Source organism: Mytilus edulis, chromosome 5 (assembly GCF_963676685.1).
Source record: "Mytilus edulis chromosome 5, xbMytEdul2.2, whole genome shotgun sequence".
Lineage (NCBI taxonomy): Eukaryota > Metazoa > Mollusca > Bivalvia > Mytilida > Mytilidae > Mytilus > Mytilus edulis.
This window is the reverse complement of record NC_092348.1, coordinates 54,159,047-54,174,944: the sequence shown is the minus strand read 5'-3', so window position 1 is coordinate 54,174,944 and position 15,898 is coordinate 54,159,047. Positions and strand designations below refer to the sequence as shown.

Genomic DNA, 15,898 nt, shown 5'->3' with positions numbered 1-15,898 from the left:
ACTCAAGTTAGTAAAATCTTTATACTTTTCTGACTAATTTCCTTATTGTTGACGAGATGAACTAAGGTTGTGAGTACTCCTCCTCCTCAGCTTTATTACATGAGGAGTCTAGAATCATAATGATACAATAAAACATATTATCAAATCAATACGTAAATTGGCTAGTCATTTTGATACCTCGACTCTACGAAATTAGCGATAAATAGAAGTATTGTTTAATTGTTTAACTGAGTATCGTGACATAAACTCGAATAGTTTTCATGTTCTGTAAGTAAAAGGTAGTTTGAGTAAAAATGTATACAATATCAATATAACAGAAAATACTTGGAAAATGTATTTTATTTTAAAATAAATTTATGGTTGCTGCAAATGCATTAATCCACTTTGATATTGAAGTAATTACAAGATGCATTATGTATAAGGCAGGCTCTGTGTCGAATAGGACATCCCAAGGCGTGTGATCAATCTAATTAAGCTCAATAGTCTAATACGTTGTATAGAGATAGTTCAATTTTATTGTTTCGTTTTCTGCGTTTTCTGTTGGTACACAATGATATCAAACATTACTCTAAAAGTGAAGAACTAATTAAGATGAAAAGATATTTTATGGAAATAGGAATGGAATATACATAGTTGTTACAACTTGGGTAAGTTCTTTTTTAAATAAAATACTTCTAACTATTAGTTTTTTAAAATTTGTACTTAATTGTCAGTAAGTTTATTTTTAATTAAAAAAAAATTAGCAAGTCCCATCTTATGTTACTGTATTTGTTTTTCGTCAGTTATGATTTTGTTCAAAGTCAACATGTATGTTTTTATCATGAATTTCAATAATATGAATTTTATACCGAATAACTAATTTGCTTTAAACTTTTTGTGTATCAAAAATGGTCTTCTCCTGAATCTCAGAAAAGTCTTATATTGAAACTAATGTTATATACTGTATTTGGTTAGTCTTTAATTCAACTATCTCATGATATACATACAACACCGATAAAATCCAAAAATAAGGTTTGCTAAGCTACAATTACACTGATAATAATAGACTTAATAAGAATCTTGAATTTCATATGTAGTTAAGCCGTATTAAGATTGGTGTTATTTAGCAGATAAACGTTACCAAAAAGTCTGGCCTGTGTTATTAAAGATAATTAGTGTCCTACTTTAACTTAAACGATCGTCGATTGTGGAATATGAAATTCAACAGTTACATTAACGATCTATAAAACAAAACAAAAACACAAGACACATGCTAGCAATAAATTTTCAGAATTTCATTTTAACACTTTTTTAAAAACCATCTCTATTCAAAGAACAGAATCCTGCATGTTGACTATCGAAAATTTGTTAAAAATCAGAATAAAAAAGTTAGGTAAAAATGAGCGCGTTTGAAAAGCTTGGTTAGGTATATAATAATCAATTCTAGGGAGTGAAAGTTTGTTTCGGTGATATTGTGTTACATTTTACACTAAACAACGTCAATACATGTGTTCATCTTGACTTAATGAATTTTTAAAATGATACGACTGAAAAGCATCGTTTTTGCAGTTAATTTATTAACATATTAATTATATTTGAATTTCCTACTATTTTCCGCTATACATTCACTTTATTGAAATTGCACAGAAGAGTAATTTTTCCGATTAATTGTTTTGAGTTTACTTATTCTCTAAGGATTTTTTAGTTAAAAAGTTACTTATCTCTATTGTGTTTTAAGTTTAGAGATGAAGCTTTTGTATGGATTATAATGAAGAGAAATGATGTCGATTTCAGTGTAATGTCTCCAAAGTTTTATTTCATTTTTAATTTGCCATCAAATGTCTTGATGCCACAAATGTATGAAATATCCGTCATAAAAAAATAATCCATTGTAATTCGCCTGAAATACCTACTTGTTTAAGACCAGTCTGATTCAATCATCTTTTATAGCGCTTATACTGCAATACAGGATCTCAATATTGACTTACGTCTTAACCTCCTGGATGCAACTGTTAATCTTTCCCATTCATTGAGAATCAGGATGGCCATAAGGCTAAGTCTATCTCTAAAGACCAAGATGATGCTGAACACCTGTCCTACTTCAATAAAAATGTGATGTAGTCACCGCATTTAAAGCCCAAAACAATATTAGAGTATGTGATAACATTTCTTAAACTAAACATTTGAAAATTAAGGTGTCCTGACAGTATTCAGGTCTGTTTTCCCTTTTTTAATTATGTGATTAATAAATTTTAAATTTTGAGCGTGTGTGATCTATGATAAATCAGAAATGCGTGTCATAAACGTGATATGTTTTGTTCATATTTGAGATTCAAGCTAAGTTTATTATTCAAACTAAACATTTGTACTTTACCTACATATAAAAAATGTGTGTATATACCTTTCTTGAGCTGAATATTCAAACATTCCGTATGATACACATTTCAAGAAAGCAAATTGGTATAGATGTATACAAAGTTGATCGCGACATGTTGTTTCGGCGTCAGTATTGCGATATCTAAGCCTAGTGGGCACTTATATCCCTTATTGTATACGTTTTTATATTCTCATTATTCAAACTATGTTTCAGTACTCGTTAAAATCTATTTTAGATATTCTACAAGAAGACAAAATGATGTTGATGACAAATCATCAGATGGGTGAATACCTTTGTGTAGGAGACCAGATTGCGTTATACTCTGTAGAAACAGAAGGATATGCTTACAGTGTCCAATCAAGGTAAACGATACGTTTTATGTAGTGTTTGCTTGTCAAATATGTCAAGTATGCACAATTCATCCGATCCCTTTAGAGATCCATACATTAAAGGTAAAAATTGCCCGAGGGAGTTATTACCTTCTTTTCTTTATAATTTCAAAACTTATTAACTGACAAATTTTTTTTATGAAGGTCTGTTATAAATCATGCCAATACCGAGGTAGTGACCACTGAGCTAATGATAACTTCGTTGTCTGATAGACCACCAGCCGCGGAATCGACTCGGTGCTATGAAAAGGAAAACCACACGTTATGAATTTCATTCGCCCGAAACGCTTTTTTTGATCATTTTATATCAATTAAATGCAGGAAGACCTTCGAACATCCGAAATCTTTTTGAACTTTAGTTCAACGAATTATTTCATAATTTATAGGACTGACTTTGTAAGTTTTTGCGTATCTATTTTATTTGTGAATGTTTTGTGTCTGTATTTGTGTGTATAAATTTCATGAATGACAATAAATATGGAAAATGAATACACAGTCATTACGTGTCATGTAAAAAAGGCACACTGTTCAAAATATCTTGTGAAGCAAATTTCATGCTGTAATTCTTTCATTCCAAAAAAAATTCGCAACACTCGACCTCGGATGAGTCGAACCTCGGATAAGTCGAATACAGTCCCTTCGACTCGAAATAACGTTGATTGTATTTGAAAGCTAATAATGTACAAAACCGAAAAAGAAATACTTATAAAAATACCAAATCAATATAAGGTCAACTTTGTCTGAAGGAGCTGGGACAGCAGATTTTTCATAAACTCAAAATTTATTTACTGACAATTTTTGAAAGGTGTGTTATGAATCATGTCAGTACCGAAGTACTAACTACTTATATAATGATACCTTTGGGACTGAAAGTCCACCACAACCAGTATCTACCCAGTACTGTAAAAAAATTAAATAACACACTATAAATGTCATGCTTCTGGATCACTTTAATTGATTTACTTTCATCGGTATCTCCATCGTGAACTCTAAAAGTCAAATATATGAAAGTCAAAAAATCAAAACAAACATCTGAGGTAACTTTTGCATGAGGGAGTTGAAACCCTAGTTTATCTATATATAGTTTCAAACTTACTTACTTTGCCTTGGTGACGTCATTTTCTTTGATTTCATGATTCAGAAAATGTTAAAAAATCATTTAAAAACATAAAAATGTCACATATATGCATACATGCCCTTTTTTTACCGCATCTTTAAAAAATTGACAAACTTGACACTATATTTTCTTTTTCTTTGGTATGATGTCAAAATATTTAATTCCTTCTTTGGTACGGCCATCAATTGACACTTTAAGCATTCAGTTTTATTGAAATTCATGCTCCATCATTGTTTAATCCACTTATTTCCCTTACTATTTGTGGTTTTCTTGGACATTAATGACATATAACATATTGTCGATATTGTATGCAAACAATTTTGGTAACAAATCAAATTGGTGTGTGTAAAAGTCTTTGGGTTAACAAATATCCATGTTCAAACTTGATCTAAATGTCAAGATTAATTTGGATGAAAGTTATTTCTTGTCTATCTCAGTTGTGTTCAATGTTTATACAGTGATTCTTTACTTTAGACGATGTAATGTTATCAAACAGACATAAATTGTTTGTCTTTATTAGAGATAATATAACTATTTGTAGATTCTGTAGCGGTACAATGATAACAATTAAATAACTCTACGGATCGTTACTGTAACATTTAGGAAACTTCAAAGAACATTTTCTGTAAAACTATAGCTGATAACTTGTAGGAAAAATGAAAGGTTTGAAGATATAAAAAGGTATTGGTCAAAAACTACGGAAAGAGAACTAAAGTTAACTACATAAGAAAATGCCTGTACCAAGTCAGGAATATGACAGTTGATATCCATGCGTTTGATGTGTTTGATCTTTTGATTATGCCATATGATTAGGGACTTTCTGTTTTGAATTGTCCTCGGAGTTCAGTATTTCTGTGATTTTACTTTTTATGATACATAAAGGCAACAGTAGTATACCGATGTTCAAACTCATAAATCCATGGACAAAAAACAAAATCGGGGTAACAAACTAAAACTGAGGGAAACGTAAGTTACACCAATTTGGTTTTTAGTAACTCTAGTATCATATATTAAGGCGAAAGTAGTTTACCGATTAGGACAAATAAACAAAATTTACAATAAAAATTTGATCCCATAAACTACAAAAGTAGATCGGTTGCGTTGCCAGTGTAATCGGCTTCACCTGGCATCCAAGTTCACACCTAGTCAAAATGTCATAATAAATAACTTCATATATGAAAACAGGTCGCAAGTGAGTTGCGACACCAATAAATCGTTTCGATAAATCAATTCCTGATATTGGCCGTAAAACTTATGCTGTTTTGATGTCAGTCGTTATTTCTATTAACTTTGAGAAATTTTTGTATGAGGATCCTACCACTGCTGATAATCTCCATACATCTGTTTAGATACATGCACGTAACGAACTGACATATTTTCATGATGGAACGACGATTTGCTATGTATGGTCTTGACAATAAGAAATACGAAATCATCACGTTGTTCATAGATTCAAGTATGAAGCCGTCCATATGTGTCGATTTCGAGGATTATATCAAGAAATAGAGAAGCTATTTTACTCTAGATTAATAGGATGTGCGCGATCGTTAAGTTCCCAATAAACAATAAAAAAATTGGTTGTTACGAGAAAAATATCACGTTTCATAATTTCTTGTGTCCGAAGCACTCTTCTGGATTTATCTTCATCAGGAACGCTCAAAGCCAAACATTTGAAATCCGAAGATGTATAAGTACCGAAACCGTTGAAGAGCAACATATCAGAAATACCTAAAAGTATTAGCCAAATCCATCTGAAGCCAACTTTGCCTGAGGGAGATGAAACCTTAGTTTCTTAATAATTTCAAAATTTATAAACGGAAAATTTTAGTCAAGTTTGTTAAATCTTGTCAGTACCTAATTATAAGTACTGACTACTGAGCTGATGATACCCTCGGAGACTGATAGTCCACCAGCAGAGGTATCGACCCAGTGGTGTAAAAAATTGAAAACAACACGTTTAATAATTTTAAGATTGTCGAAACAAACTTCTACATTTAGTTTCCTCGTATTGAAAATATGCAATTCTGCTGAATTCATTGATAAGACTATAATTTCAAATGTCCTTTATTTTATTTCTTTTCTGTTGTTTAAGAATTTTTATTTTGTTTTCTTTTTCAATTTTCTTAATATTACATGCACCTAACCATGCACTTTTCTAATGACAATTATTAATACGTGCTTTTCCTCTACTAGTAGTTTTCATGCCCTTATCGCCTATGTACAAAATAGGATCAAACATACGTGTAATTATCATAATATATTGCCACTTACTGGAAAAAAAACATTATTTCGTTACAGATAAAACGAATATTATTCACAAAATGTGCGCTTTGTGTACGATTTTTATTGTAGCATCAGAGAAAACATTAGTTAATTAGTTATAATCTCCCCCCTTTGTAGAATACACTTGAGTATTAGAAAGCAGAAAATACTCTTATCAGTTTGTTGTTGTCCAATACAAATTTGATACGCTAATGTTTACGTCACTTGGATATTTTGTATATTACTGAACTTCATATCTAAATGCAAAATTGTAACAGAAATTAAAATACGTTATATGTGACTAAGAAAACATAGGCTATAATACATCACAAAGTCATTTTTCTTCTTTGATCCAATGGAAGTAATTTACCATCAAATATTTCATCATAGCATGTTTCAAACTAATTTATAATTACTAAGTGGAAAACAAAAAGATTTGGGTAAACTTGAAACTTTCATTTGCAAATCCGTAAACATTTGAAATTAAAGTGTTATTGTTAGTCCTATAATAACGACAACTTTGATTTTGGCAATGAAAAAATATTATCGGACGACAATTTATCTTGGTTATGCATAATGATACATTGTGTTAATGATAAATGGTGTGCTCATCTTTTCTTGTCTCTCATTTTGTAGGGATTATATTGTCTTGTACATGTTAAGTGTTATTTTTTTTTTAAATTCTATTCATTCTAAAAGTAACTCTTCAATGGTCTGCAAGATGGAATTGAATAATTTAGACTAAGATATATATCAGGTAGCATGTAAATCCAAAACCGATATCATAAGGATGTTGCAAATGTCAAACTTCATCTGCTTTCTATGTTCAAAGACCATATTCTGTAAAATTTAGATCAACATAGAATATCTCACTATAAAAAAAACCCCATCATTTAAGAAAGTATGAAAAAAAAAACCACAGAACTAATGTACATTTAAAAAGGTTGAAGGCCTTAAAACCTGACAATATCGTGAATTTTTTTTTAGATCAACATAGAATATCTCACTATAAAAAAAACCCATCATTTAAGAAAGTATGAAAAAAAAACCCCACAGAACTAATGTACATTTAAAAAGGTTGAAGGCCTTAAAACCTGACAATATCGTGAATTTCTCATATATTAAGTACAAAATACAGCAATTTTGTCTTTCTAATAAAGGTTCTTTTTTCCAGTCTGTATCAACTACCTTGATTCGCTTACCCGGTATCGCATAGCTAAACCCGTAGCGCATACCCCTTATCGTATAGCAAAATCCGTATCGCATACCTGGCGTGACGTCATAAATCGAATGACGTCAACGTTTGACATGTGACGTCTAGTTGCTGTATTTTCTGGCATGATAGGAAAAAAGAGTCCTTTAATTTCAACTTAAATCGATATTTTAAAAAATTATTACCTAGTGACTTTACGAGTGATTTTTATAAAATAGATACAATACGATGTAGAATTTCTGAAGTTTTATTATTTATTCGGTCATAATTTCGTGAGGTTTGTTTTATTATCTGATGGGTTAAACATAAATTATTATTTTTACGATTTTGAATTTGTTAGAATACATAGCAAACTTTTCAAGAAATATTTCTCTTAGTGTTCCACTCGTCAGAACATTGAAATGACCGTCATCGCCTAATAAACAATAAAACTTTAAACATTTCTACATTTATGGTGTTTATTTATCATGTTGTTACCTGGTAATATTTATTTTTGAAAAATAATGATTTTAGTTGAAATGATAGGACAGTATCGTAAATGCATTTATATATATGGTATTAAAAATATATTGAGAATGTTATTAAGTTATAGGGGACATTACGATGTGGATATTAAGCAAATAAGGAAGTCTACAATGTAGGCCTATATATATATAAAAAAAAAGTCAGCTGGAAAAATACCGGAAATCGTAATGTTCTTTTCTTGCCTATACTTTCGGACGATAAAAAAAACCCCGAATATCCCATGAATCCGATGCTATTAAAATATATGATAAATAGAATACTACATGGCAAAATCTGTATTGCATGCTGTATCACCACTCGACCAATATCATCCCTCGAGATTCATGGGATATCCGGGTTTTTTTTATCTTCCGAAAGTATAGGCAAGAAAAACAGAACGAATGGAAAACACCTATTTATTATCTTTCTAACTTGGTTAAAGCATGTTATGAAGAAACAAATTGGTATAGTCTGGTTTAATAGCTAGTTGATCCAACTTTTATGACAGTTGTGTGTAGTCACGTTATCTTTACAAAATTGTGTGAGCATAGTATCTTTATGTTTTTGATCATTTTTGAGAATTGGTTTTAAGTTACAGATCTTTGATTGTTTCTGTTCTGTAAAATTCATGGACACCTTATATTATCGGAACAATTTAGAGCTTGACATACTGTATACACACAGGTCTTTGTTTAAAGAAACTATGGTTTACTCTATATGTCTTTTGGTTATTCTTGTCTTTGGTTTGTTTGAAGTCTCATACCAAGCCTAATCATTTAGTCATTGTTGTGTGTTATTTATAACACCAAGTGTCCCATAATCCTAACATCATTCAATTTATAACTGTTCTCGGTAAAAAATCAACTATGTTCGCACTCTCCACATGAACAATGAATCATCTCTTGGTTGATAAAATACTTTTAATTTTCCAGCGGCTAAACATTAATTGATGCTAATCTTGATATTGGGTTATGTTTTATTCTGTAGGTTATATACTTTTATATAAAATATTAACTCAACAACTGAAAGTTATAAAAGCGAGTTTTACATTATAAATTAGATATGTCCATTATTTTAGTATAATACTCCAATAATAATATTATTAATGTAACTTTGATATAAAGGTTATACCTCAAGGGTATCAATGGTCAATCTATATCAATAAAAAATATCGCCCGGTACTATAAATCAATCAATTATCAATACATTCCTATTGTTTTTATCCAACATTAAAGTAAATGAAAAATTCAAATGCTGCGTTAGAAAATAAAGAAAGGATATTTTTTTTACCAAAACAAGCAATGCCAGCATTTTTTTCATTCACTCACTACATGCCTAACAGCTTTTTTTCATATGTGCGTTAATTGATAGGGATTCATTTTGCATTTGCATCCAGTAACTTCTGAACTACCCATAGTCTATGTCACTCATTAGGAATCAATTAACATATATATCTTATGTTGATAGAGGTATTAACTTATGACTTTTGACTTTTTGGACGGTATTAGAGCGTCACGGTGAATCTTTTGTAGAATAAACGGCGTCTGGCGTACACATTGTAATCCTGGGTTCTACGACGAATTTATTAATGTTGACAATTTTGTGTTTGTTTTTGAGACAAATTATGCAACCAATAGTAAAGACTATTCTGGTGAGAACAAACTGTAATCTCTAATTGCCGATTTTTCATTTACTGTTATTAAAATCTGCAGATACTAAGACAGTGTATACTTTGCAAACCATCCATTTTTTTCTTAATTTATCCATTTGAATCTGATCTTATTATATATTTTAATTGTAACCGATGTTCTTGTGATTTTACAATTTCTCATGATAATATTCATTTACAAATATAGAAAACTACTTTTATTGAGCTATTTTTTTTCCCATTTGCTTGATATGTGCAGTGACGACTTTGATTACAATAAAAGTAATATTTGTATAACTACAACTACAGCAGGAATATGAATAACTGGGTTAATAGATTTGGTAGACACGTTGGAATACAAACATATTTGGAATTCAAACGATTAACTTACTTTTAATAACATCAACAATTCCAATTTTACTTTTTTTTAGTGTACCAGATGCGGATTTCATCTATAAAAATCTCTTGACTCAAAATATTTAAAAATCCAAAACCTGATAAAAACGTTGAATAGCTTATCAAACCACAAAAACATATAATTTACAGTAAAATTTCGTACAAGGAATCAGAGCTTTGCATGAAGTAGATATGCCATTCATTTGAAATCATTTTATAAAATTTTTAACAACAAATTTTAATTTTACAATATAAGTTTAAATGGTAAGTAAGTGAGTAAGTAAGTAATGTTTTTATTTAAAGAGGGTGACTCACTTAGCCTTCGCTAATCTACCTTGAGGCCCTCACGAAGAACAAACAGTACAAATATTACAAAGCTTACAGTTTTTAACAAATTATGTAAATACAATATTCATGCTAACTATAAATTGTCTGTAGAACAAGAAAAAAATATATTCATATATATATAAACATAAAATACAAATCATTAGAATATTTGAGTAAGTTGTTATAAATCATTTATAGTCAAGAAATCAACACATGTTTGTTTAAAAGTGTCCAGGTTTTCACAACATTTTATTTCATTTGGTAGTTTATTTCAAAATATCGATGAGCTATATGCAAAAGATTTCTTCATTGAATTTGTGTTCGGTCGCACAACAGCTAAATTATTATTTGCAGATGACCTTATATTTCTACTATGTAGGTTAACAATTGGACAACAGAGTTCCTTAAGTAATCAGGTGCTTTATCGTTTAGAATTTTTTGAACGAGAATAAGTTTATGATATGAAATTCTAGATTTGAAATTCAACCATTTTAGCTCTTTAAATAAGTTTAAACTAGGTATTAGTATTGGTACATCAGGTATAATCCTTGCAGCTCTTTTCTGCATTTTAGGATTTTTTTTAAATCCATCCTCATATCAATTTCCCCATATTGAGCAACAAAAATCAAATATGGGCAGAATATAAGCATTATAAAACAACTTTCTACTACTAATATCCAAAAATTTCTTAATTCTAGATAGCAGTGCGATACGAGAACTTATGTTTTTACATACATAGTCAATTTGAAATTTCCAGTCCAAATTTTTGTCAATATATACACCGAAAAGTTTCTGTTTTCTGGTCAATTTCTCTTTTGAATTATTACAAGTTGTGTCATGCCAAGGTATGTATAGATTTCTTTACGATATAAGTTTTGCTCATAGTTAAAGACAACGAAGCCATGCCGTAAATCACATCTTCGTCGTTTTTGCCGTGGTGGATAGTTGTTTCATTGCCAATTATACTACAACTCCTTGAATTTATATTCTTATACAATTCTGCTAAAAATTATGAACCTTCATCATTATTTACTTTAAAACAAATGCATTTTCTCTCTCAAGAATAGATTACCTTAGCTATATTTGGCATAAGTTTTAAGATTGTTTTGGTCCTCAATGCTCTTCGGCTTTGTAAGTTATTTTAACTTCGATTGCCACTGATAAGTCTTTTATAGACGAAACGCGCGTCTGGCGCAAATATCACATGTCCATCATGGTGTCTTTAATTCGTTTATTTAATTTATATATGCATTTATCATATACAAGTACCTTATGCTTTTTGGAAACTATATTAATGTTCTATATTCTATTAATTGGTGCTATATGAAACCGAATGACTGTCGTACTTTTGTCTTTTGCAATGACGATCACATCAGGTTAATGAAAGGAATTTACATATCGGGTATTAAAATAGCAAGAATCAACATTCTCTCTAACTGATGCGGTTTCTAAATCATAATTATATAAATACCAAGAAATATGCGTAACTTGAACATACTAACGAGTGTTGTGAAAATACTTGTTATATTTTATACAGATTCACAAAATATTTCACTAGCCAAATTAGCTTCATCAAGCGCGTTCAGTAATCCGTATGAATTCGGATGATGATATAGAACTTGTGCTTTCATACCAGCAAACTCCTCAAAATATCCATGGGAGATTACAGAACAAAAGAACTTATTGCATCTTTTGCGCATAAGTGTTTTAATAATATTTCTATGGTTAAGTAACGCAAATATGCAATAAAAAAATCTCTTTTCATTCCTTAAATTCCTTTTTTGAAGTACTTTAATAATCAGTATATAATGGAGGATTAAAATGGGTTAGGTCAATCTCTTTGATAAGGGAAATCCGTATCCAAAATCGGGAAAGTTGGCAGGCCTGCTTATGGTATAGTTCCCTAAACAGATCTGTTCGTGCTGGATAAGGTTCAATGACGTTCAAGAATTCTTCGTTCTATTTATTATAGAACTTTCTATAATTGATTCAAGAGTACGTAACTGATAAATCATAAGCCTCCAACCATCTGTTATCCAATCTGTACTCTTCAATTCAGATTAGCCTCTAATATAACCATCATACATCACTCATCGCGATCGAAACTTATCTAACATAAATAACAACACCACGTGAATAGAATCCCGGGGCTCTTTTCACAATTATGACAAACAAACGATCGTAGGTAGTTCTGATATGTTCATGACTTATTTTTGTCGTAAGATTTGTTTGTGAAATGGATGGCAGCGCTATTGTCCAATTAACCCAATCATCTCTATAGAAATATAGTGCTTCAATAATCGAGTCTTTAACCTGTGACATGTAACTAAAGCAGGCAATCCATACTCAAAACCTTATTAACATTATGAGCTTCCGTGTAATCATCTTATTAGACTATATTAACAAATTTGACAAATACATAATTCATCTTTTCGTACATTGAAAAGGGTCACAAGAGATCTTGTTATACAGTCACATTTAATGTTGTATTGTAAATAAACATCGATATAAAGATATTAACTATAAACTATATAATAGATACTACCCAGCGGGGGAGATCTATTTCAAGGTTTGTCCCACAATTAGATGTGTGTTTACAATACTTCATTTGATGATATTGTTTTACAAGATCTTCTATGATCCTTTGCATTCTGTATTGTGTGTCCTTAAGTGAACTATAGGAGTCAATTCACGGTCAAGACATGACAGTGGCAGACGAACATATAAATATACCATCGTTAAGATTAGTATTCTAAGAAAAGAGGCAAATAACAGTTTTTGATATTTTGCTAATAAATGCAAATGATTTAATTATTTCAACATATTTGCACCCTGTCTTAAGAAAGCTGTTCTATGTGAATGTAAGTGTACTAATCTTTTTAGTGTAATTTCCAACTGAAGTCGGCCATTTCAAGGCGGAAGAAAAAGCATCAAATGCGATGAAACAATAAAATATATCAAAAAACATTGGTACTTAGGTTTACAATCAATATTTTTGTAATCATTTTCCGACATTTATTTTTCATCTGATGATTGATTACAAACAAATGCCTTTCAACTTCAGCTAAAAATAACTACAAATCCAACATCTGAAACTGATTTGTTTTGTTATAAATAAATTGAAGGTTTCGTGTTTATATGTATATGGCTGAAACAATGTTTTTTTTTAATTTTTCATATGTAACGATCATTAATGAATGACTTTCTACAAGTTTCAAGAACAGGACGATCTAACAACAAAAGTGCATTTCGTCTTCTAGTTTTCATTATATTTGTCGCATTTCTGTCTTTAATTTCTCATTTCGTGTATAACCAGATAGTTCAGTTTAAATTTGGCAAATACATTTTTCTACTCTGAGGCTGCACTTAATTAAGATTTTAGTAATTATACATTTCTGTGTGATTTATTTTATAAATAAATATTGATTTATTTATAGCTCTGTCCATAGTGGACTATACATTTATCAGAACCAGGACAGGGAAAAACCAACAAAGATACCTAATCCACATGGTTTGTATGATATGCAGTGTCTTTTTTTTTATCCTGCTATCAGTCAGCTTTTATACTAATAACAGGTACATGAATAAGTGTTTGCTCTATTTAACCTGTTACCCCACTGCCATGTTGAGCAAATGATAATATGCATAATTTGTTTTGGCGATCTGCGTTAAAACTATGAAGCTTTTTTGAAACATTAGAGAAAATGGTTTTAGGATTAAACAATTAAAGCTTCAAGTGCCGTCAATAAATTGCAGGATAAGTACAATACATTGTCGGCAGTATAAAATGTGTTTGTACTTGCTACGAAACAGCAAAAATAAAGATCTAGTAAAACAGAAGTCTGTTACGAATTAAAAACAGCGATGTAAAACGAAATAAGTAGTAGATATTAACAATTGAAATAGTTCACAACGAAATTGGAAACACATCATATGATAGTTTACATCTCCTGTTTTGACGCAATTTAACAACTTAACCAATAAATCCGTTTGTATTGTTCAATTCATGATATACAAAGCGAACAAAGATCCAATAAGTATTTTAAAATATAATTCGAACGTAATAACGTAGTCTACTGACAGGTCTTAAACCTGATGATTTTCATATAAAAAAAAAATAACAAACCTGAAAATCTGAATATTTCGTTTCAGTATGTCTATTAAAAATTAAAGATGTTGCGTTATAAACCAAAAAGACAGCAAAAGAAAAAAAAATAATGTTTTTTCGTTTAAAAGAACATCAGCAATACATATCAAACTAAAGTAAAAGGTAAAATACAACTGGATGCAGAAATTTATTTAGAAACTCTTTTCAGATTTTTTTTTAAATTACAAAAAAAACATGACACGGGATATCAATTGCATAGTAATATTGTTTTGTTTTTATTATAGCGGTTGTTTTTGAGGTTTGCATTCAAAACCGCTATAAACTGAATAAAAAGTTAAGGAAGCTATCGGCACCAACCACATCACAAGGAAATCTTCTGGAGGTTAATGACAAAGGTGCCATTTTACACCAAGCTAAGGTAAAGTGCACTTATTTTTGTTGTCATATCATTTATTGTTTCAAGGACGTGTAAATGACATAAATAAACAAATATTTCTGATTTGGATCTTTTTAGAAGAGATTTACATTCCAGTTCTATTCAATCTATGAACATCTTCAAGATAGTTTGATATTATAATTTGATCATTAGTGCTGCAATGCATTTCATTCGTAGATTATTTATGTTTTCTTTGTTTTTGTTGAATTTGACTTTCTTTTTGTTTTACTTTTGTCGCATTTTTATCTGTCTTTCTTAAACCTACAATTGATTTGGGTGAAATATTTTCATTAACAAAACTAAGCTTTTTAGAACCACTATCTAGATTATTTTCAATCGGTTTTCAATGAGAATGTTAATAAATTTTGGAAATCAAAACATATTTTCTTAAAGGCCTTTTTAACATAAGATTTAAAGCATTTCAGTGTATGTTGTATGTTTTATATGATTCAATAATAGATCATAAATATAATAGGCAAATTTTTAAACGACATTTCTTCTGATTAGTTTTTTAAAATGTTCATTGTATTTTTTAGCTTGCAGCCCAGGCTGAAGATGCAGACAATGCAGCGGAGCAAAAACGTCAAATGGGGAAACGTGTCCGCTATGGGGAAATTGTTCAGGTAATTTCATATAGTTCAATCAAAACTTCGTATCAGCTATAAGTAAATAGGTGATAATGTGCCGATATATAATGATAACAGAAAATCTGTTTTAATAACAAAAAAGGTTATTGCAAATTATTCAATCAATTCTAGTTAAAGACCTACGCATACAATTTTCTTGCAACATTATTTTTTAATCTGTGACATGAAATACATTACTATTCATAAACTATTGCTTAAACTTCGGCAACATGAAATAATTATAGAGTTAAACTTTTGTAGTAAAGGTATAATGTGTTTATTTATTATACCACTGCTGTGAATTGTAAGTACTAGATATAGTCTAGTCATAGCTTCCTTGACTTGTGTACAGTTACTTGTATGCATAATTAAGATAATTCTATTCATATCTGAATTTGGTTGGGTTCGTGTTGCTCTATCTTTAGTTTCCTATGTCATGTTTTGTATACTGTTGTTTGTCTTTTGTTTTGCCATGGCGTTGCCAGTTATCTTCGACTTACGCATTTGAATGTCCTT

The 15,898-nt window shown here is 30.2% G+C and overlaps 1 protein-coding gene across 1 annotated transcript in view; it reads left to right on the top strand.

The window, feature by feature from the left end:
• Positions 1 to 491: 491 nt before the first annotated feature.
• The window catches only part of LOC139523908 (inositol 1,4,5-trisphosphate-gated calcium channel ITPR3-like), a 106,448-nt gene continuing 91,041 nt past the window's right edge, over positions 492 to 15,898 (top strand). Inside the window, exons 1-5 of the mRNA XM_071318302.1 lie at positions 492 to 647; positions 2,592 to 2,718; positions 13,650 to 13,723; positions 14,605 to 14,738; positions 15,293 to 15,379. Coding sequence (XP_071174403.1) covers positions 2,612 to 2,718; positions 13,650 to 13,723; positions 14,605 to 14,738; positions 15,293 to 15,379 — 402 coding nt within the window. The 5' untranslated portion in view covers positions 492 to 647; positions 2,592 to 2,611. The remainder of the gene's footprint in view (positions 648 to 2,591; positions 2,719 to 13,649; positions 13,724 to 14,604; positions 14,739 to 15,292; positions 15,380 to 15,898) is intronic.